This window comes from Phoenix dactylifera, chromosome 16 (genome assembly GCF_051530095.1).
Source record: "Phoenix dactylifera cultivar Ajwa chromosome 16, Ajwa_hap1_PhDact_Kaust_v1.1, whole genome shotgun sequence".
Classification (NCBI taxonomy): domain Eukaryota; kingdom Viridiplantae; phylum Streptophyta; class Magnoliopsida; order Arecales; family Arecaceae; genus Phoenix; species Phoenix dactylifera.
In genome coordinates this window covers 4563541-4586899 of record NC_143205.1, presented here as the reverse complement: position 1 = coordinate 4586899, position 23359 = coordinate 4563541, and the positions used below count along the sequence as shown (strand labels likewise).

At 41.7% G+C, this 23359-nt stretch overlaps 1 protein-coding gene across 1 annotated transcript; it reads left to right on the top strand.

Moving 5' to 3' along the window:
* The first annotated feature begins 8649 nt into the window (after nt 1–8649).
* Nucleotides 8650–22845, top strand: LOC149751093 (uncharacterized). The gene is made up of 3 exons (XM_089927923.1): nt 8650–9103; nt 9813–9954; nt 22811–22845. The coding sequence occupies exons 1-3, from the start codon at nt 8666–8668 to the stop codon at nt 22843–22845; spliced, it is 615 nt and encodes a 204-aa protein (XP_089784049.1). The 5' UTR covers nt 8650–8665.
* Nucleotides 22846–23359: the final 514 nt, after the last annotated feature.

The following is a 23359-nucleotide window of genomic DNA, read 5'->3' as shown; positions in this document are numbered from 1 at the left end:
TTTTGTTTGACACAGATTTCAAACTAGCTATAAGTAGTTAGGAAACATGAAGGACACCAGCTATCCGTTGGCTTTTTTCCGGCTGTTTTTTGGGTCGTCAAAGTGTTTCTGTTATTGTTCAGTTTCTTAGGGGTTTGTCTTCATGTTTGCTAAGCTATGATGTCTATGGTCATTCGTTTTTGATTAGCCTTAAAGATTGCCACTCTCTGTGTTACATTTGTTGATAAAAAGTTTCATGTGATACGCAGATGATTGAGTTGGACCTCCAAATGACAAGAATCAGCTTGTGCATGGTGACCTTTTTGAATTTAAGACTGATCTTAAATTCAAATAACCTATTGTTTTGTTTGCCGGCCTTTTTGATTTGTATAATTCAAGATATGGCAGCATATAGTCGAATGCATCTTTTTTCCTTGTTGGATAAATTGGATATATCTGCATTTCATGGTTACATTGCACCGTGTAGAACTGCTATAACAATGATTAATATTGGGTTAGACAAGGGTGTCTTTATGGTTACATTTTGCTATTGGGTTGCTTTGGTTAATAAATATAGCTGGGATAAAGCATAGGGTAAGAGTTCTACAGAGTAAAAACAGGACGTGGAAAAGTGACACGTTCCGTAAACTGCTGCAATCAATTAAAAACTCTATCTACAGGTTTCATCTGTGAAGTAGAGCTACTGTTGGGCTTGAGTTTCTAATTCAACTCCTGTAAGTGGCTGGAAATGAAATGCAGAAGCATGAATAATTTTGTTTTTGGTGATCCCTGGGAAGACAGCCGGCTCCGTCAATGTAGGTAGGGCTGTTAACGAGCCGAGCCGAGCCCGAGCCTGGGAAAGCTCGGCTCGGCTCGTTTCACAGTAGCTCGGGCTCGGGCTCGGTAACGAGCTCTGTATTGGGCTCGGGCTCGGGCTCGCTTGGTAAAGCAAAGGCTCGGGCTCGAGCTCGTAAAGCTCGTTTCAATTACGAGCTCCTGAACGAGCCCGAGCTCGGGCTCGGGCTCGGGCTCGGTACGAGCTCGGTGGTCTGTTTCTTGTTTCCTTGAAACAGGCATTCACCATCTGTCACAGAAAATTGAATGACCTTCAGAAGGTTTTTGAGGGAAGTAGGTGATTTCCATCCTGAGAACCTGAGAAGAGTTGCATAGAACTATTAGATCACTGTATGTGCATTTCTAGTTCATTCAAGTTCATTATACAGCTTTACTTGCCTCAAATGGCATTGATTCGGAATATTTGATGTGCAAATATTTGCAAATGAACTCATTAACCTCTCATAGTTCTCAGCTGACAGGCATATATTTTGTCATTCAGATCATATGATAGTTGAATTTTATTTCTTGGTTTTATCTTCTTGATCACTGAAATTTGCATTTGTTGCTTGTTTAACAGAAACCTCACAACTTGAAATTGGAAACATAAGTACATTAACTTATTCTGTTGTTACAGATGACAGTACATTATGAATACTAATATTGACTCGACCAGTTTCAGAATGAAGAAAAGAGGAGCCTCATGATGCTCCTTGCTCACACTAGTAGGCATTGTTGAGGTAGAAATACAAGCCAGCTAGCCCTGCAACTCCAAGCACTATGGCAACAGGTAACGCTTTCCTGAAAGCACAAGAGTTTCAAGAAAGTGCCAGCAAACTTCTCTGCGACGGTCCTAAACAGCTCCAGATCTCCAATTCGCACAGCCTAAGATCAGAATATTAAATTATTAGAACAATAATAATATAAACTAGGACAAATGTTGTGCTATTTGAGTGACAATGACAATCTCACATTTGTAAGCTCAAAATAGGGTGTCGCCGGAAGGGGGTCGTCGCCGGAAGGGCTGGGAGGGCTGGGAGTCGAGTGGGAGACAGGGAGAGGCCGAAATCGGGGGAGGGCTGGGACTTGGGAGAGGCGGCCGAGACTCGAGAGGGAGACGGTCACAGGAGGAGTCGAGGAGACCTGGAGACTAGGGCATGCCATGCATGAGCTGATGAGTGATGAGTGGTGGTGATCACGATCTGGGTCGGTGGACGGTGGGGGCTGGTCCGGCTGGAGAGTGGGCTGGCCGGGTGGGCCCATGGCCATGGGAGACCAATCAATCAGCATTCAGCAAATAGCCAAAGGCCCAAGCTCGTTTGGGCTCGTGAGCTGCTCGGGCTCGAGCTCGGGCTCGAGCTCGGATGTAAACGAGCCTCATATTAGGCTCGGGCTCGGGCTCGTTTGACTAACGAGCCGAGCCCGAGCCGGGCTTTTACCGAGCCGAGCCCGAGCCGAGCCCGAGCAGCTCGGCTCGTTAACAGCCCTAAATGTAGGCCTGTAAGTTCAAAATTAAGCATGATAGAGTTTAGGGATTTCTGCACCAAAGCAGAAGAAAAGGGTGGAGGTTGGAAGCGTCAACCATGGACGCTTGGAACCCAAGAACCTCAATCTTAGAAGGAGAAACAGCCTCTGGAACTGTCAAAATCGTCCAAAATCCAACACCAAGCAGTGGACAAATGATTTTCTGTTCAGTTAGCAACCCAAAAATAAAATAAATAGGATATATATATACATACATACATACATATACACATACGGTCAAAATAAAAAAATCAATTGAATTGCACTGCACGATCCGTCAAAACATTGAACCAAAATAAACTTAAAAAAAGATTTATTTTTGTTGATCAATTAAAAACACCAAAACAAAATACCAAAATGGACAGATCGGATTAAACAACAACATATTCCCAATAGAAATGTCAAAATTGTGACAAACAGCCATTTTATTTATCATTTTTTCCTTTTTCGTTAAAAAACTTGTATATTAGTAAATCCGGCAGGGCAAACCCATCATTTTTCTCAATTTGCTCAATTCGAATCTTTCAAAAGAAAATTAGAAGATAATGAAGGAATTGTGAAAATAGGGTTTGAGTCTCCTTTTCTTTCATTAATGATGCACACCTTTTAAACTTAGGTATATTGCCCTTATTTATAATACTAGTGAGGTCCATCCTTTCATAATTTAGGTTGAATTTCTTTCCTAGTTCGAATAGGATTAGATCTCTAAAAATAAATATAGCTAATAGAAATAACTAAAAAAATAAAATTCTATAGATGGTAGGTTTCGAATTCTATATTAACTTTGATTTCTGTTGCTCTGTCTAATTTTTCAGAAATTTGAAAATAACGTCCGATCAAAGTCTTTTTTGAAAAGAAAAGTTTCAGTTTGATCAGCTTGTTTTGGGCCCCGACGATAGAATTTTGGTCCGATTTAACCCTTTAGGAGGTTGATCCAAAGTTGTAGATCTTTTAAAAAAAAATTTCTCAATTGGGCATCATGTGATTATGTTATGGTCTCTAAAAGTTTGGCCTGCGATGGTTTCCGATGTAGCGGATTTCGCTTTTGGACCATGTCTAGCCCTGTTTGTAATGGTCAAAGTGGTCTGGATCGAGTTCGGAGATTCTTTTGCATCAGAGCTCTCCTTGTTTAGGAGATATGGTTCCTACTAAATTAGAACTGAAGGTGGAAAAACATCTGCTTCTTTATCTCGTGGTCGAACCATCTGGCTTTGCTTCGAGATGGTTTTTGGTTTGACTTTTCTTTGCTCTTGGGTTTTAGCGAACCACTTGCTCTGCTCTCTCGCATGTGGACTTCATGGTCAATGATGACTATGGTGACTCCTCATCAATCTCGATTTTGGTAAATCGGTTAGTGGAAGCAAGAATTAGAAACTTGGCCTATCATAAATACTATAACATTTTTGTACCATCATCACAAACTTGTTGTAGACATTAACAAGTTGCTTCGCTTGGGCAGTAGTTGCAAGATCGATGTTACCTTATATTCTGGAGGCACTGACCATAAACTTTTTTTCATCCTTTATGAGATAATACTTCCTCTGCTGCTTGTGGAAGACTGTATCTCGATCCCAAAGGTATGAGCTCTTAAGGATAACATGACAAATATTCAAAGAAACTACTTCATAAGTTACTCATCAATATACCCCTTAGTTATGGCAAAATTGAAGGTATACTACTTGGTAATATTCAACTCAACATTCTTTTGAATCCAACCAAGAGGATAAGGATGTGGATAAAGTTTGGTTTGCAACCCTAGCTTCTAAATCAAATTTTTACAGATAAGGTTTTTCTGGCTTTCAGAATCTACAATAGTCTCAATGATACTCTGCTTCACTTAGATCATCAAATGGAAGAGTTCCTCTTGTACCTTTAGATTTGCTTCAGTTGCTGTCGTAGGTTTTCTTGCCATTAAGCTTATTTTGGAATCTGTTTGCTTAAGCTTAGGAATCTTCTAAACCTCTACAACATTGAGAACCATCTTTCCATTCTTTTTGGAATTATCATCCTTCTATTTCTTTCTCTTTGGCTATAGCTCGGGATGAAGGTTCCAACACTTTTTCTTGCTGTTTCCATGGAGGTTATAATGATTGCGGTAATTTTTCTGAGTCGTGTCGGCTTGCTTCTTACCCTCCTTAGGTTGATTCTTCTCCTCAATCCTTATGGACTTTACGTAGGCTTTACTGATATTTTCAACTTTGAAGAGTTTCAGCTCCTTTCAGATGCTCTCATAGAGACCTCCAATGTACTTCATGAAAACTGTATGTTGTCGATGGAGATTTTGAGTGAGATTGCTTTTTTATGGATCTTGGTTATAGACAGGCTGATCATACTTCTATCGTAGGTATTGCCATTTGATCGCTGATCCTCCTCATGGCCAATTGGGTAGAATTATTTCTTAATTAGGCTCTTGAATTTGCTCCATGTCAGATTAGAAATGTCGTCGTTCCTCATGTATGAATTTCACCAGGTTAGAGCATGGCTAGAAAGCCTGAGGTGGGCATATGCTGCCTTCTAGACACTAGAGTATCTATAGATAGTAAAGTAGGTCTCTAACCGGTCTTGCCAGTTATGTAGCTTTTCTACATCGACAATCTTGTTGTATACAGGGGTCTCGATTCGAGCTTCAATTTTAAACGATTGAAGAAATATTTTATGTATATGAAGGTTGCTCATCCTCCTTTTTAGATGGTGGATCTTTATCTTTAGATATAAGAGATAGCTTCACAACAGGAGTTATTGGTGCTTGTGCTGAACGTATGACCAATTTGGAGATGATCTTGGTGAGTTGGGCAATCTTCTTTTCTAGTTGTGTGAGACATCTCTTTGTCTCATCATATATTGAGAAAGAACTAGTAGTCATACTTACCTTTGTCCTTCGATATACTTGAAGCATGGATAACCCTTCTCCTAATTGCTTATATTACTCATGCATCTGGACCATGAACTAAGACCCTCATAGATGTTGTGGATCGATACTCTAATACCAACTTAATCTGATTTGGGAAGAAGGAAGATTTTTCTCAACCCATTCAACTCGAATATCTTAAAAGAAAATTTGAAGAAGATAGAAAAATTGCCAAAGTAGGGTTTAAATCTTTTTGTTTCAGTAATGACCCACACCTCCTAAATTGAGATACATAGCCCTTATTTATAATACTAGTGAAGTCATTCCTTTCACAATTTGGGTTGGATTCCTCTTCTAGTTTGAATAGCACTAAATCTCCAAAAAAAAAAAGGACTAATAGAAATAACTAAAAAAATACTAAAATTGTGTAGGAGGTAAATTACGACTTCTACATTAACTTTACTTTCTGTCATTCTGCCTAATTTTTCACTGACTCGAAGATAATGTTCAGTCAATTTTTTCTTGAAAAGAAAAGTTTCGATTTGACCAACCCATTTTAGGGCCTAAATAATGAAATTTCGTCCCATTTAACCTCCTAGGAGGTTGATCCAAAGTTATAGATCTCAAAAAGATACCCAATTTTTTAAAAAAATGATAATCTCAACCGGGCATCGCATGAAGTTATAGCCTCCAAAAGTTTGGCTTGTGTTGCCCAGATAGACAACTCAAGAGGGGGGGTGAATTGGGTTTTAAAATAATTTTGCAATTAAAACGTTGTGGATCACTAATTAATGCTTTACCAAGATGATTAATTAATTGGAGTGATTGATTAAAACCCCATTTGATTTTGATGAGCTCAAAGCATTTGAGTATATCTTTTGATTACTAATGAATTCAATTGAGTGTTTCAGTGAAAATCCTGTCTAAGTGTCCCAAGACTTGGTTCATAATTTTTGGATAAGTTAAGGAGTCTGTTTGAACCAATGTCTGAGACTCGAGTCGACTCCCGCGTATCACGAGTCGACTCCAAGCGTATCAAGTTCACTGGCACGAGCTCGAGTCGACTCCAGATAAGTACGAGTCGACTCCGACTGAGAACAGACAGAAGGACAGAAAGCTTCAACTCAGAACCTGTCAGCGAGTCGACTCCCGAAGTGCGCGAGTCGACTCCGATGTTCACCGAGTCGACTCCAAGGAAGTAAGAGTCGACTCCAAGCAGTCACAGGCAGAAAAGTCAGAGAACAGTTTTCGGGTCTGAGATTCGAGTCGACTCCAGTGGAACGCGAGTCGACTCCGATAGGTGGCAAGTCGACTCCAGAGAAAGCAAGAGTCGACTCTCAGCGGTACACAAAGAAAAAGTCAGAGAGCATTTTATGGACTCTGAGATTCGAGTCGACTCCCGCAATACGCGAGTCGACTCCAAGACACCGCGACCCCAAGACAGACAGAAAACCAAGTTACTACCTCTGAGATTCGAGTCGACTCCCAGACAGCTCGAGTCGACTCCAAGACAGCTTCACGTCAAAAGGCAGAAGACCATCTTTCGGAAACTGAGAGCCGAGTCGACTCCAAGGAAGTTCGAGTCGACTCCAAGACTGGACGAGCCAAAAGACAGAGGATCGGGAGTTCGGGCTCTGAGATTCGAGTCGACTCCCAGGACAGTCGAGTCGACTCGAGTGGACAAAATTCAAAATTGGATCCACGGACTTCAGTGGATGAGCCGACTCCAAAATTGCCAAGTCAGCTCCAGAAGTTGACGAGTCGACTCCAGGTCAAGACGAGTCGACTTCCAGTCGTGAAGGCAACTTTAATTCAAATTTGGAACAGTTGCTGAGTCGACTCCGGAAAAGCTTGAGTCGACTCCCGCTACAGCCGAGTCGACTCCTGATCGCGCGAGTCGACTCCAACCCACCAACGGTCATATTGTCAGGCTGCGCAGAGTGTTCAGAACGGGCAGAAAAAGCACTCTAACGGCTAGTTTCCGTGGGGGTTGGCTTAAATAGCCACAGAGGACTGTAGCAAGGTAGAGAACAACCATTCCACTCCAACTAATCAAGCATTCAAGCTCTGCAACGTGCTTTTCAACGAAAAAGAGGAAGATCTGCATTTACTGCTTCCAACTACATCTTCGCAGCAATTAAAGCCTCCTTCTCCTGCATTCAAGTCGACTACTCTTTCAAGAGGAGACCAGAAGTTTAAGAAGCCATTCCTCATCTCCAATCTAAAAGCGTTTGAGGCTTCTTAACTTCATTTATTGTTCATATTGTTTTCATCTGCTTTTTGAGAAGCTCATTTTCTGTTTTCTTTCTACAACTTGTATTTACTTGGTTCAATCGGGGATTGAATCAAGGGGATTGAGGTTGGTTGGTGAGCCGAGTTAAAACCAACGTGTGTAAGGGTTTGATTGTGATCCCGGAAAAACAATCGGGGCGGTTCTAGTCGGTGAGCCTGGGAAAACCGACCGAGTTCGTTGTGAGCTCGTAAAACAACAAGTTTGGTTGTGAGCTTGGAAAACAACCGGCTGTAATCCAAGGGGGTTATAGTGAATTCCCAAGTGAGACTTGGGGAGTGGACGTAGGAGCAAGGGTTAGCTCCGAACCACTATAAAACCTTGTGTTTGTGTTGGATTGTCTCTCTTCTTCTTCCCCTCACATCACTCACAGCACTTAGCATTAATTAAATAACTTGCAATAGTTTTTAATTAGTCAACCACATCGTTTTAATTATTCAAATTATTTTAAAACCCAATTCACCCCCCCTCTTGGGTTGTCTATCTGGGCAACAAGTGGTATCAGAGCCTAAACTCTTCCACCCAAGAGTTAAAAGATCAAAATGACAACCCCATTTGGATCTTCCCACATTGAGGGTCAGTCCACCTAAAGACCCCCTTTCTTTAATGGATCCGACTACTCATACTGGAAGGCTAGGATGAGAATATTCATCCAAGCCCAAGACTATGAGATGTGGACCATTGTAGTAAATGGCCCATACATCCCATCCATATATGTAGAGGGTATCAAGGTACCCAAACTAGAAAAGGATTGGGATGAACATGACATGAGGAAGGCACAACTAAACTCTAAAGCTATGAATGTGTTTTATTGTGCCTTGGATAGAAATGAATTCAATAGGGTCTCTACTTGCAACTCTACAAAAGAGATTTGGGATAGACTTGAAGTGACCCATGAGGGCACGAATCAAGTTAAAGAATCCAAAATTAATATATTGGTTCATAAGTATGAACTATTTAAAATGGATTCTAATGAGACAATCACTAGCATGTTCACTAGGTTTACTGACATTGTCAATGGCCTAAAAAGCCTTGGCAAGAGCTATACTAACAGTGATCTTGTCAGGAAAATACTTCGCTGCCTACCAAGGTCATGGGAAGCTAAGGTGACGGCAATCCAAGAAGCTAAAGACTTGAACAAGCTTCCACTTGAAGAGCTCCTTGGATTCCTAATGACTCACGAGCTAACCATGAAGCAACACAGCGAAGAGGAGTCCTCCCACAAGAAAAAGGTAATAGCTCTTAAGTCTACTTCATCTAACAAGGACTTGTCTTGCAGTAGCAGCAGTGACGAAGAAGAGAATGAGGAAGATGATGGTGAGGCTCTTCTTGTGCGCAAGTTCAAGAAATTCATCAACCACAAGAGGTCCTATCATCAAAGGAGAGGCCCCTCAAATTCCTACCGCAAGGACAAAGGTAAGGAAAGGAAAAATGAGGGGATTGGGTGTTACGAGTGCAAGAAGCCGGGTCACATAAGAGCTGAGTGCCCCTTACTGAAGAAGGGGAGTAAGTACAAGAAGAAGAAGGCTCTTGTCACAACACTATCCGACTCCGACTCATCATCCTCCTCATCAGATGATGAACAAGAAGAGAAGGCCAATTTCTGCTTCATGGCCAATGAAAACGAGGTAACTTCCGATACGCATCCTGATTTTTCTTTTGATGAACTTTATGATGCATTTAATGAATTAATGGTAGAATATAAGGCCATAAATCTTAAGAATAAAGAACTAAAAATAGCTAATCAATCATACCTACATAAATACGATAAATTAGTTAAGGATAAGGATTTAATCATCAAAGAAAATATAGAACTTAAGACAAGCAACCAACTTTTAACTCAAAAGACTAGTACCTTAACTAAAGATAATGAAAAACTAACTAAGGAACTTTCAGAACTTAAAAATCATAAACAAATCTTAAATAAGGATCTCACAAAAGAACTTAATGACCTAAAAGCAGAAAATCAAACTCTAACTAAAGAACTTAACAAATACAAACCCTTAGTTGAAAAATTTACATATAGTTCTGAAAAATTAAACATGATACTTAATAGTCAACGAGCCGTATTTAATAAAGCGGGTTTAGGGTATAAACCAAGAAATAAACAAAAACTTCTTAGTAACTTCTTTGTTAAAGCTGGGAAAACTAAAACTAAGAAAATAACTTGCTTTTGCTGTGGTACTATAGGTCATAAAGCGAATGTGTGTAATTTTAGGAAAAATAAAACAAAAAGAAAAATTAAAAGGGTATGGGTTCCAAAAGGAACCAATTTGACTAACCATGAAGGACCCAAGAAAACTTGGGTACCTAAGATGACATGATTTGCTTGTGTAGGAGTGTCTTGCAGCCAAGGTCAACAAAAACTGCTGGTACTTGGATAGTGGCTGCTCAAGGCACATGACGGGTGACAAAGATCAATTTTTCACCCTTGAAGCTAAGAAGGGAGGTGCTGTGACTTTTGGAGACAACAACCAAGGTCACATCATTGGTATTGGTAAAGTTCAAATCACCCCTTTTACTTTTATTGATAATGTTAGATATGTTGATGGTCTTAAGCATAACTTATTAAGCATTAGTCAATTATGTGATAAAGGGTATGATGTTATGTTTAAGCCATCACTATGCATTATAACAAACCCTAATGATAATAGTTTAGTTTTTAAAGGGATTAGACGTGGAAATGTATATGTTGTAGACCTAGAAGATCTTGCAAAACATAACCAATGTTTAGTTGTAAATGAAACTAAAGATAATGATGCTAGTTGGTTATGGCACCGTAAGTTAGGTCATGCAAGCATGGACACAATAACTAAACTAGTTAAAAGAGACTCCGTGATAGGTTTGCCAAAATTAAAATTTGAAAAGAACAAAATATGTGAAGCATGTCAATTTGGCAAACAATCTAGGAACTCTTTTAAATCCATAAAATGTGTCTCTACCTCTAGGCCTCTAGAATTATTACACATGGACCTATTTGGTCCAACTAGAACAACAAGCCTAGGTGGAAATAAATATGGTCTAGTTATAGTAGATGATTACTCTAGGTACACATGGGTCATGTTCCTAGTGCATAAGGATCAAGCATTTTCTATGTTTAAGAAGTTCCATAAGGAAGTAACAAATGCTAGAGAGTCTTCAGTCATAGCCATTAGAAGTGACCATGGTACCGAATTCGAAAATCAGTCATTTAATGAATTTTGTAGTAAGAAGGGGATAACCCATAATTTCTCAGCACCTAGGACACCACAACAAAATGGAGTGGTGGAAAGGAAGAATAGAACACTAGAGGAAATGGCTAGAACTATGTTATGTGAAAGTAACCTCCCTAAGTACTTTTGGGGAGAAGCCATTAATACCTCTTGTCATATACTAAATAGAGTTCTATTGAGACCCATTATAAAGAAAACACCTTATGAACTGTGGAAAAACAGAAAACCAAAGGTTAATTATTTTCATGTTTTTGGATGTAGGTGTTTTGTGCATAATAATGGGAAAGATAATCTAGGGAAATTTGACCCTAAATCTGATGAAGGAATATTCTTAGGTTATTCTACAACTAGTAAAGCCTATAGAGTCTTTAATAAAAGAACCTTAGTTATAGAAGAATCTATACATGTTGTTTTTGATGACTCTAGTGACATCTCGTCTAATAAGAAGGTTAATTTTGATGATGATATGGAAATACTTGAAGAAAAGATAGATGAGATGGGATTACAAGATGATAATCAAAAGTTGATTGAAGGAGAATCATCAAGCCAAGAGGCTATTATGGATCATGGGCTAACTAAAGCTTGGAGGTATGCTCATGGGCATCCTAAGGAACTAATTCTAGATGATCCATCTCAACCCGTTAGGACTAGAGCATCCCTTAGGAATTTGAATAACCATCTAGCTTTTGTTTCACACTTTGAGCCCAAACATATAGAAGAAGCCGAAAATGATGTAAATTGGATAAATGCAATGCAAGAAGAACTAAACCAATTTACTAGAAACAAAGTGTGGAATCTAGTAGAGAGACCTTCTGAATATCCAATTATTGGTACTAAATGGATTTATAAAAATAAACTTGATGAAAATGGAATTGTTATAAGGAATAAGGCTAGACTAGTAGCAAAGGGGTATAATCAAGAAGAAGGTATAGATTTTGATGAAACCTTTGCTCCCGTAGCTAGACTTGAGGCAATTAGACTACTATTAGCATATGCATGCTCTAAGGACTTCAAACTATTTCAAATGGATGTAAAAAGTGCATTTTTAAATGGGTATATTAATGAGGAGGTATATGTAGAACAACCTCCTGGTTTTGAAAATCATCAATACCCCAATCATGTATATAAGCTAAATAAAGCACTTTATGGTTTAAAACAAGCACCTAGAGCATGGTATGAGAGGCTTAGCAAATTTCTATTAGAACATGAATTCTCTAGGAGAAATGTAGATACAACACTATTTCTGAAAAAGCAAAATAAGGATATGTTATTAGTACAGATTTATGTTGATGATATCATTTTCGGTGCTACTAACAATCGCCTCTGCGAGGAATTTGCTGATTTGATGCAGAGTGAGTTTGAGATGAGCATGATGGGAGAGCTGAACTACTTTCTCGGGCTTCAAATCAAACAGTCTGAAGGAGGCATCTTCATCAATCAAGCCAAATATATCAAGGAGATGCTCAAGAAGTTTGACATGGAGGAAAACAAGTCAATCAGCACCCCCATGAGCTCATCATGCAAGTTAGACCAAGATGAATCAGGTAAATCTGTAGATCAAAAACTTTATAGAGGTATGATAGGATCTTTACTGTATCTTACTGCAAGTAGACCTGATATTATGTTTAGTGTGTGCATGTGTGCTAGATATCAGGCTAATCCTAAAGAATCACATCTAGTTGCAGTTAAGAGAATTTTTAAATACTTAATAGGAACTAAGAACATAGGGCTATGGTACTCTAAAGAATCTAGCCTAGACTTAATAGGGTACACAGATTCAGACTTCGCTGGATGTAAGCTTGATAGAAAAAGTACCAGCGGGTCGTGTCAATTTCTAGGAGAAAACCTTATCTCATGGTTTAGCAAGAAACAAAACTCGGTTGCATTATCCACTGCAGAAGCTGAATATGTTGCAGCCGGGAGTTGTTGTGCTCAAATCTTATGGATTAAACAACAATTAGAAGATTATGGCATTAAACAAGATAAAATTTCCATTAATTGTGATAATACAAGTGCCATAAACCTAACTAAAAATCCAATTCAACATTCAAGAACTAAACACATTGAGATAAGACATCACTTCATAAGAGATCATGTATTGAATGGTGATGTGACACTCCAATTTGTTTGTACTGATAATCAATTAGCAGATATTTTTACAAAACCCCTAAGTGAAGAGAGGTTTAGTGTGCTTAGGAGGGAATTAGGAGTGATTGATCCATCCTAGTGGTTCCACTAGATACATTGATTTTGATGATTACAATGTGGTTAAAAATAGAGTTTCTTTCCAATGATCATCAAATCAGATCTTAATTAAGTAATTTTCCGTCATTCGGCACGATTATAGCATGAGTTTTAGGTGCGTGCCAAAGTTAGAGACGACTCGAGTAAGTTTCAGAGCCGGCTCCTAAGGGGGAGTCGACTCGCGCATTGGCGGGAGTCGACTCGCAAAGATGGCAGCAGAGGGGGAGTCGACTCGCATACTGTCGGGAGTCGACTCGAGGTCCACAGGCGCATAAGGAGAGTCGACTTGCACATATTCTGGAGTCGACTCGAGGTCGAGTCGACTCGCGACTCAGTGGAGTCGACTCGCAGTCGGGATCCGACTTTTTAACCCTAGATTTGTCGTTTCGAAAACACTTTTTCTTTCAAGCCGCCACTGTTCAAAAAGCCCTAGAGCCGACTCCTAGGTCGTCCCCGATCGTCTCCAAGCCATTTTTCCGTCGATTCTTCGCCGGACATTGAGTTCTCCTCCCTTCCTAGGTCATTCCCGGTCGGTTCCGAGTCTTTTCCGTCGGTCCTTCACCGTCCTCTAGGTTTTTCCTCTCAGTTTAGGTCAAAATGCCGCGTAAGACCGTAGTTAGGAAGAGGTCCCGACCCGAGGCCGGTCCCGAGCGGCGCTCCAAGGCGCGGCACGATCCCGCGAGGCAACCACCTCCGGCTCGTTCCCTGCCTAGGGCGGTTCCCGCGAGGCCATTGGCCGGGAAGGTCGTCTCCACCGGGAGGTATGTCGATTTCGACTTCCTCTCCCGGGAAGGGTTCACCATAGGTGATAGACTTAGGGCCCAGGGCCTAGAGTACTTCCTTACACTGGACCTCCCCACATACCCGGGCCTTATTAGAGAGTTCTATGGTACCGTCCATCGGGGAGATGGAAGTATCGAGGGCACAGTAGCCGGTGTCCCTTTGCGTGTCACGGAGGATCTTATTGCCCACATCCTCCACCTTCCATTAGCAGGGGTGGCTCCCGCACACCCTGAGGATAGGGTTGAGGCCCTTACGGCCGTTCTAGGACATCCACCCCAGTCACCTCTAGACGAGGTATCCGCGAGCTCACTACCGATTGAGGTGCGGATCCTCTTGAGTATTTTGTCTAGATCCATCTTCCCTAAGACAGGGAGATTTGATTTTGTAAATGAGAGAGACCTAGCTCTTATGTTCTATATCCTTCAGGACACCCCAATCAACTTTCCTAAGCTCATCTATAGGTATATGTGTGAGCCCCTAGATAGACCTAGGCTCACCCTCCCATACGGCATGATTTTTACCCTTCTTTTTAGGGAGTACGAGGTTCCCATTCCTGAGGGGGAGCCCTTTCGCGCTTTGCGATGGACTGATCGCACGTGTGCGGGGACCCTACACAGGATGGGGTTTCGGAAGAGAGAGGGGGTATGGGTTAGGAAGTCTACCCTCACCGCTCAGACCACCAGACCTTCACCCAGTCCTGAGCCCGATTCAGACTACCCAGACCTTCCAGACCATCCAGACCTTCCATCCACTCCTCCTGCTCCTACCACCTCCGCCGGACCTTCCTCCTCGGCTCCACCATCCATGGAGGTCCGGATTGATCCTGAGCAGCTCCGGGAGCTGCGACAGGAGATAGTCAGAGATGTGAGGGATGAGCTGCTTCGGGAGCTCCGAGGTGCGGTGCCTGCTCCCACTCCTGCACCCGTATCTTCTCAGTTGGTCCCTTCCTTGACAGCCGTGACTGACATGACGGCTCATGTACGGGAAGAGATCTACAATGTCCGGAGTTTGGTCCAGGCCCAGTTCCACAGCATGAGTGAGGTCACGAGCACCACTCGACAGATGCGAGAGGACATAGGTCATGACATGCACACCACCACCGAGGGGGCCGAGCGCTTGTCGAATGTACTCATCGACAAGCTGGACGCACTTCAGACGTCGGTGACTGGGCTTCAGACGTCGGTGACTGAGCTCTCCACTACACATAGCAGAGCCACTACGTCTATTATCACGCAGCTTGGCCATGTTACAGATGCAGTCACCCTCCTCATGGAGCAGAGCCGATTGAGAGGAGGAGCCACATCCACGAGAGGAGGACCCACATCCTCGAGAGGAGGTGCCTCATCCTCGAGGAGGCCATAGATGTTTTTGTGTTTTGTCTTGTTTTACTTTACTTATTGTATTCTCACATGTATTCACATTCATATCAATACAATGAGTAGACATTTTATCTTCAATTATGTGCCATTTGATGATTGGTTGTGCCATTGATTGTGTGTGATTACCTCCTTTTTGATATGATGACAAAAAGGGGGAGAAATAAAATATGTAAAAAAAAAGGGGAGAAATATGTATAAAGTATGTAAAAGGGGCGAAATATGTAAAAGAAATCAATGGAAATCAATAAAAATATAAAACTCTTAAAAACACACAAATTTGTTCTAAGTGGATTCGGTACCTCGAGGCTCATTATCTCTCTTTTGGGGCTCCTAATGGAGTAATCTCCAGAATCTATTCAAGGGATATTCGGAGATTAGCTGAATCCTACACAAGAACAAATTGACAGATTTTTCCTCTAAATACAAAAAATTCAGTTCAAAAACTTCAAAGCATTAAAAGGAAATTCAGAGAATCAAAACATAGTTGAATGCATATGTTGAGGGGGAGAATCTGAATTTTAATCAAACTAAATCATTAATGACATATAAGCCAAACAATTGATTGCATAATATGAAGGCTTATATAATTCCAAATGAAAGGGGGAGCTTTAACTCCGAAATTTATTGTTTCACTCCTTTCAAGCTTGGATAAATTGAATTACCAGACATTTGAATTCATTTATGGATTTTATTTCATTATTTATTGAGCAATTCATTTTACATATACTCAAAGTTTTGTCATCATCAAAAAGGGGGAGATTGTGGAGTGATTGATTAAAACCCCATTTGATTTTGATGAGCTCAAAGCATTTGAGTATATCTTTTGATTACTAATGAATTCAATTGAGTGTTTCAGTGAAAATCCTGTCTAAGTGTCCCAAGACTTGGTTCATAATTTTTGGATAAGTTAAGGAGTCTGTTTGAACCAATGTCTGAGACTCGAGTCGACTCCCGCGTATCACGAGTCGACTCCAAGCATATCAAGTTCACTGGCACGAGCTCGAGTCGACTCCAGATAAGTACGAGTCGACTCCGACTGAGAACAGACAGAAGGACAGAAAGCTTCAACTCAGAACCTGTCAGCGAGTCGACTCCCGAAGTGCGCGAGTCGACTCCGATGTTCACCGAGTCGACTCCAAGGAAGTAAGAGTCGACTCCAAGCAGTCACAGGCAGAAAAGTCAGAGAACAGTTTTCGGGTCTGAGATTCGAGTCGACTCCAGTGGAACGCGAGTCGACTCCGATAGGTGGCAAGTCGACTCCAGAGAAAGCAAGAGTCGACTCTCAGCGGTACACAAAGAAAAAGTCAGAGAGCATTTTATGGACTCTGAGATTCGAGTCGACTCCCGCAATATGCGAGTCGACTCCAAGACACCGCGACCCCAAGACAGACAGAAAACCAAGTTACTGCCTCTGAGATTCGAGTCGACTCCCAGACAGCTCGAGTCGACTCCAAGACAGCTTCACGTCAAAAGGCAGAAGACCATCTTTCGGAAACTGAGAGCCGAGTCGACTCCAAGGAAGTTCGAGTCGACTCCAAGACTGGACGAGCCAAAAGACAGAGGATCGAGAGTTCGGGCTCTGAGATTCGAGTCGACTCCCAGGACAGTCGAGTCGACTCGAGTGGACAAAATTCAAAATTGGATTCACGGACTTCAGTGGATGAGCCGACTCCAAAATTGCCAAATCAGCTCCAGAAGTTGACGAGTCGACTCCAGGTCAAGACGAGTCGACTCCCAGTCGTGAAGGCAACTTTAATTCAAATTTGGAACAGTTGCCGAGTCGACTCCGAAAAAGCTTGAGTCGACTCCCGCTACAGCCGAGTCGACTCCTGATCGCGTGAGTCGACTCCAACCCACCAACGGTCATATTGTCAGGCTGCGCAGAGTGTTCAGAACGGGCAGAAAAAGCACTCTAACGGCTAGTTTCCATGGGGGTTGGCTTAAATAGCCACAGAGGACTGTAGCAAGGCAGAGAACAACCATTCCACTCCAACTAATCAAGCATTCAAGCTCTGCAACGTGCTCTTCAACGAAAAAGAGGAAGATCTGCATTTACTGCTTCCAACTACATCTTCCCAGCAATTAAAGCCTCCTTCTCCTGCATTCAAGTCGACTACTCTTTCAAGAGGAGACCAGAAGTTTAAGAAGCCATTTCTCATCTCCAATCTAAAAGCGTTTGAGGCTTCTTAACTTCATTTATTGTTCATATTGTTTTCATCTGCTTTTTGAGAAGCTCATTTTCTGTTTTCTTTCTACAACTTGTATTTACTTGGTTCAATCGGGGATTGAATCAAGGGGATTGAGGTTGGTTGGTGAGCCGAGTTAAAACCAACGTGTGTAAGGGTTTGATTGTGATCCCGAAAAAACAATCGGGGCGGTTCTAGTCGGTGAGCCTGAGAAAACCGACCGAGTTCGTTGTGAGCTCGTAAAACAACAAGTTTGGTTGTGAGCTTGGAAAACAACTGGCTGTAATCCAAGGGGGTTATAGTGAATTCCCAAGTGAGACTTGGGGAGTGGACGTAGGAGCAAGGGTTAGCTCCGAACCACTATAAAACCTTGTGTTTGTGATGGATTGTCTCTCTTCTTCTTCCCCTCACATCACTCACAGCACTTAGCATTAATTAAATAACTTGCAATAGTTTTTAATTAGTCAACCACATCGTTTTAATTATTCAAATTATTTTAAAACCCAATTCACCCCCCCCCTCTTGGGTTGTCTATCTGGGCAACATGCTATGTGCTGTGAATAAAATGAGAGTAAAAGAAAGAGACAAACAATCACAAACACAAGGCTTTTATAGTGGTTCGGAGCTAACCCTTGCTCCTACGTCCACTCCCCAAGTCTCACTTGGGAATTCACTATAACTCCTTGGATTACAGCCGGTTGTTTTACAAGCTCACAACCAAACTTATTGTTTTACGAGCTCACAACGAACTCGGTTGGTTTTCCCTGGCTCACCGACTAGAACCACCCCGATTGTTTTCCCGGGATCACAATCGAACCCTTACACGTTGGTTTTACACTCGGCTCACCAACCAACCTGTACACCCTTGATTCAATCCCCCGATTGAACCAAGCAAAGACAAGATGGAAATAATGTCAACAAACAGAAAAACAGAGCTTCTCAAAAGCAGATAAATAACAATATAAACTAGAGAGAAGTTAAGAGCCCTCAAACACGTTTGAGTTGGAGTAGAGTAGGGCTTCTTGAACTTCGGGTCTCCTCTTGAATGTCTGGTCGACTTGAATGCAGGAGGAGATCTCTTTCAATGTTTGGGAAGAGGTAGTTGGATGGAGTTATGGCGCTCTTCCCTCTTTTCGTTGAAAAACCACTTGCAGAGAATGAATGCTTGATTACTTTGAATGGAATGGTGCGTCTCTTCCTTGCTACAGTCCTCTATGGCTATTTAAGCCATCCCCCACGGAAACTAGCCGTTAGACACCTTTTTCTGCCCGTTCTGCACACTCTGCACAACCTGACAATATGTCCGTTGGGGGTTGGAGTCGACTCGCGCGATCAGGAGTCGACTCGGCTGTAGCGGGAGTCGACTCATGCTTTTCTGGAGTCGACTCAGCAACTGTTCCGGGTTTGAATTAAAGTAGCCTCTTCGACTGGGAGTCGACTCGTCTTGACCCGGAGTCGACTCGCCAACTTCTGGAGCTGACTTGGCATTTTCGGAGTCGGCTCATCTCATGAAATCCATGGAGCTAATTTTCAACTTGGCCCACTCGAGTCGACTCGACAATCCTGGGAGTCGACTCGGCGCTCAGAGCCCGAACTCCCGATCTTCTGTCTTTTGGCTCGTCCAGTCTTGGAGTCGACTCGAACTTCCCCGGAGTCGACTCGGCTCTCAGTTTCCGAAACATAGGCTTCTGCCTTTTTGGTGTAGCGCTGCCTTGGAGTCGACTCGAGCTGTCTGGGAGTCGACTCGGCTCTCAGAGACAGTAAATCGGTCTTCTGTCTTTTTGGGATCGCGCTGTCTCGGAGTCGACTCGCGTATTGCGGGAGTCGACTCGAATCTCAGAGTCCGAAAACTCCTCTCTGACTTTTTGCCTTGTGTACCACTGAGAGTCGACTCTCGCTTTCTTTGGAGTCGACCTACCAACCATCGGAGTCGACTCGCGTTCCACAGGAGTCGACTCGAATCTCAGGGTCGAAAATCGCTCTCTGACTTTTCTGTCTGTAACTCCTTGGAGTCGACTCATACTACTCCGGAGTCGACTCGGTAAACATCGGAGTCGACTCGCGCACTTCAGGAGTCGACTCGCTGACAGATTTTGAGTTGATGCTTTCTGCTCGTCTGTCTGTTCTCAGTCGGAGTCGACTCGTAATGATCCGGAGTCGACTCGAGCCCGTGCCAGTGATTCTGATACGCTTGGAGTCGACTCGTAATACTCTGGAGTCGACTCGAGTCTCAGACTTTGGTTCAAACTGACTTCTTAACTTATCCAAAATATTATGAACCAAGTCTAGAAACACTTTAGACAAGATTTTCACTGAAACACTCAATTGAATTCATTAGTAAATAAGAGATATACTCAGATGCTTTGAGCTCATCAAAATCAAATAGGGTTATGATCAATCACTCCACAATCTCCCCCTTTTTGATGATGACAAAACATTGAGTATATGTAAAGTGAATTGCTCAATAAACAAGGAAATAAAATCCATAAATGAATTCAAGTGTCTGGTTATTTGATTTATCCAATCTTGAAAGGTGTGAAACAATAAATTTTGGAGTTAAGGCTCCCCCTTTCATTTGGAATTATATAAGCCTTCATATCATGCAATCAATTGTTTGGCTTATATATATTTAATGATTTAGCTTTCTTAAAAATTTAGATTCTCCCCCTCAACATATACATTCAACTTTGTTTTGATTCTCTGAATTTTTTTTTAATGCAATGAAGTTTTTGAACTGAAATTTTTGGTTTTTAGAGGAAAAATCTGACAATTTGTTCTTGAGTTGGATTCAACTAATCTCCGAATATCCCTTGAATAGATTCTGGAGATTACTCCATTAGGAGCCCCAACAGAGAGATAATGAGCCTCGAGGTACCAAATCCACTAAGAACAAATTATGTTTGAATTCTCATTATTCCTTTTATGTTGATTCCATTTACATATCTGTTAAGTATTTCTCCTCCTTTTTGTCATCATATCAAAAAGGAGGTAAGCAGAACAAACAATCACTTAGAGATCAAAGTGCACACAATTGAAGAGAATATGTGATAAGTGCTAAATAATGCATAAATTAACCTTTTATTCATAGCACTTATCATTATTTTAATTTGCATATTTCGTAAATTTAACCATAAAATATGTGTTACCATCATCATTGCATTTTAATAATTATCAGAGGTAATTCGAGTTTTACTGATTGAGTCTAATGTATGCAGGTAAAGTCGAACTCATATTCGAGTCAAACTCATTCGAGATGATCCCTGAACCTAAATTGCATGCACTTCGCGAATTAAATCCTCTCAGATTCCCTCTTCGGCCGTTCATCCCAATTCTACTGTTTTCATCACATCTAATTCGATCTTTCGTTCATGTTTCAACATTTTATTTGAACTATATCATGGATCAACCTTTATGTACAATCAGTCATTCAAGTTTCCTTCTCTTCACGTGTGCACCTATCAAGACTATTTCCTCCACTATTCAAACCTCCCCTGTTTTAGCTTCAGTCCCAACCCATCAGAGTGGACCCAACCATCTTTCTCAATGCAGGGAATAAAATCCACGTCCTTCCCAGCTTCCATGTCCAAAGAACAGAAGCTTCGTCCCCCGTGAAAACCTCCCAGCTTAATAAAACAAAGTTCAAACCAACTCACGGTATCCCCTGCATCTCAGCTCATGAATTCATTCCCTCTTCTTCCGGACTGATCCCAGCTGGATTCCCAAGTCTTCCCATCGCAGCTTCATCTCAACTGCCAACCGAACCGAACATCCTCCCCTTCTCCCGTGTTCCAACGAAATAGAGCCGAATTGATCTCCTCCCAACGGCTCAGTATCCTCCAAGATCTTACAGTTCATTCGTGATACGTTCCCAGTCCCAGCTGCCAGCCGTTCCAAAGCTCATCTCATGCATGCCTTCCTCCCCTTCATCCAAATCGAGTTCATCCTTCTGCATCCACGATTCAGATCCCATCCTCTCCACGTTAGCATTCTTCCCTTCCGCATCTAAGGAACAAAACCAAGATCCTCCCCATTCTCCGCGATTTATCATCTTCCTCTCACCCACTGCCTTCACGGCATCCAAACAGAGCATATCTCCTCCCAGCCGAACCTCCCAACTCCACATCATCCCCATCCCGTGAGCAGTTCAAACAGAGCCCGAGTTTTCATCGATCCAACCACCCACGGATCTGTCTACCCTCCATGGATAGCTCCAAATCTTCTCACACACCCAAATCCGAACCACCTTCTCCCAGCTAACAGCAACACTCCCAGCTTCTTCAACCTCCTTCCGAAGTCCTCTCAACCGCAAGCACGTCCGCAGCCTCCTTCCCCTGTTTCGGAATCCAAACTTCCCGCATCCATGGATAAGATCAAAGCCAGCAAGTCCTCTGCTTCGGAATCAAATCCCAACTTCCAGATCACCTCTCAGCTGTCCAACAACTCGATTAGTTCCATCGTATCCAGCCGTAAGCTTCATCCTCTTCCCCTGAGATCCAAATAGCTCCTGCATCCCAACAGAACAGAGGATTGACTTCATCTTCCCACGCGTCTGACTCTCCCGCGGCCAACAAATTTCAGCTTCACCGTTCGGATCAACCACAAAGCAAGGAGGGTGGGGTGCTGGTGAAGCTATAAAAGGAGGAGAGCTATCCTCCTTCGATCATCGCTTCTCGGAGGCTGAAATCCCAGTGCATGAGGGAGGAAGAAAGGAAGCTGATCATGATGCAAATGGGAGCCCGCTGCTGTGCTGCTGCTGCCGCCTACAACTTCATGGAAGGCTGATCTCTTCTCTAGGGCTGGATGCAGCCCTAATACAGGAACATGGGTTTTATATTTTATTTTATGTTCTTGGAGTTGTATGAACTTATTGTTTTTAATGGATATCTTCTTTTGAATCATATTTAATTTCTGTGATTTTAAATATGATGTTTATACAACTGTTCTTCATGATCACTAAGTAAATATAAGATAGTCCATGCTTAGGGAAGATGCGATGTGCTACCACCTTAGATTAGGGTAGACATTTCATGCCAACCGAAGATGGATTATGCCCAAATTACTTTTGTGAATTTTTATTTAAATGCTTATTAGGCTTGTAGCCAATTTGCATGTTTATCCAAGAATAAATTAAAATATAAATAACCCTTGTTCCGATGTTAGTGGTGAATTCCTTGCCCTAGGTTCTCCTCAAACTGATATCCCTTTAATTGCATTTTTTTTAAATTCCTTAGTTTAATTTTTTCACAAATTCATCCTTTTTCAAATATTTTTATTTTTAAGAAAAACAACTATACCCCAATCCCTGTGGATCGATACCCGTAATCACTATCCTACTAGATACGTGCTATTGCGTGGTCTTTAAAGTTGACTATCAATTTTTGGCGCCGTTGCCGGGGACTGTTAGCATAGTTGTTTTTCTTTTTATAAAAAAAAACTTTCAAAAAAAATATATAATAAAAATATTTTCTATTTTTGTTATTTCTCTTATCTCTTTTCTCTCCTTTACTAATTTTTGATTTTTATTTGATCAGGAACCAAAGAGGAAGTTTGGGACAATCAGAAATAGGAACTATTGAAAAAAAGGAGGCTGTAAAGGTTTGCTCTAAAGTAAAAAAATTTTTGCTGGGGAAATTCCCTTCGGTAACATCTAAACCTTTTTTTTATTTAAATTTCCTTGTGTGGTGATTGTTTGATTTTAAATTCAGCAAAAGTGTGAATGCATGCTTGATACACATACACCAATTAATTTGCACATAGTAAGGGCAATCACCCCAATAAGATAAGAACTGGATTTCATCACCAGATTCTTGCCCAAACTAGGTAAATCAATTCTCACATAGCTTTCACCTTAATTAAAATCAATTAGACGTTGGCCCCTAGGGACATTCGAGCTCAATAGGACGAAGATCACCGAAAGTTGCACCAATTTCGCTCTGTGGCTCAGTTGATGTCTAGGCAAGCTTTGTCCCTTTAAGGGAGACAGTTCATCTGTTCGAGGCAAGTGGTTTTTAAGTGGGACCTTTGCAACGCATCGTGACCCCCCCACTTACCTGGGAGCTTACCTGGTCAGCTCAGTCATT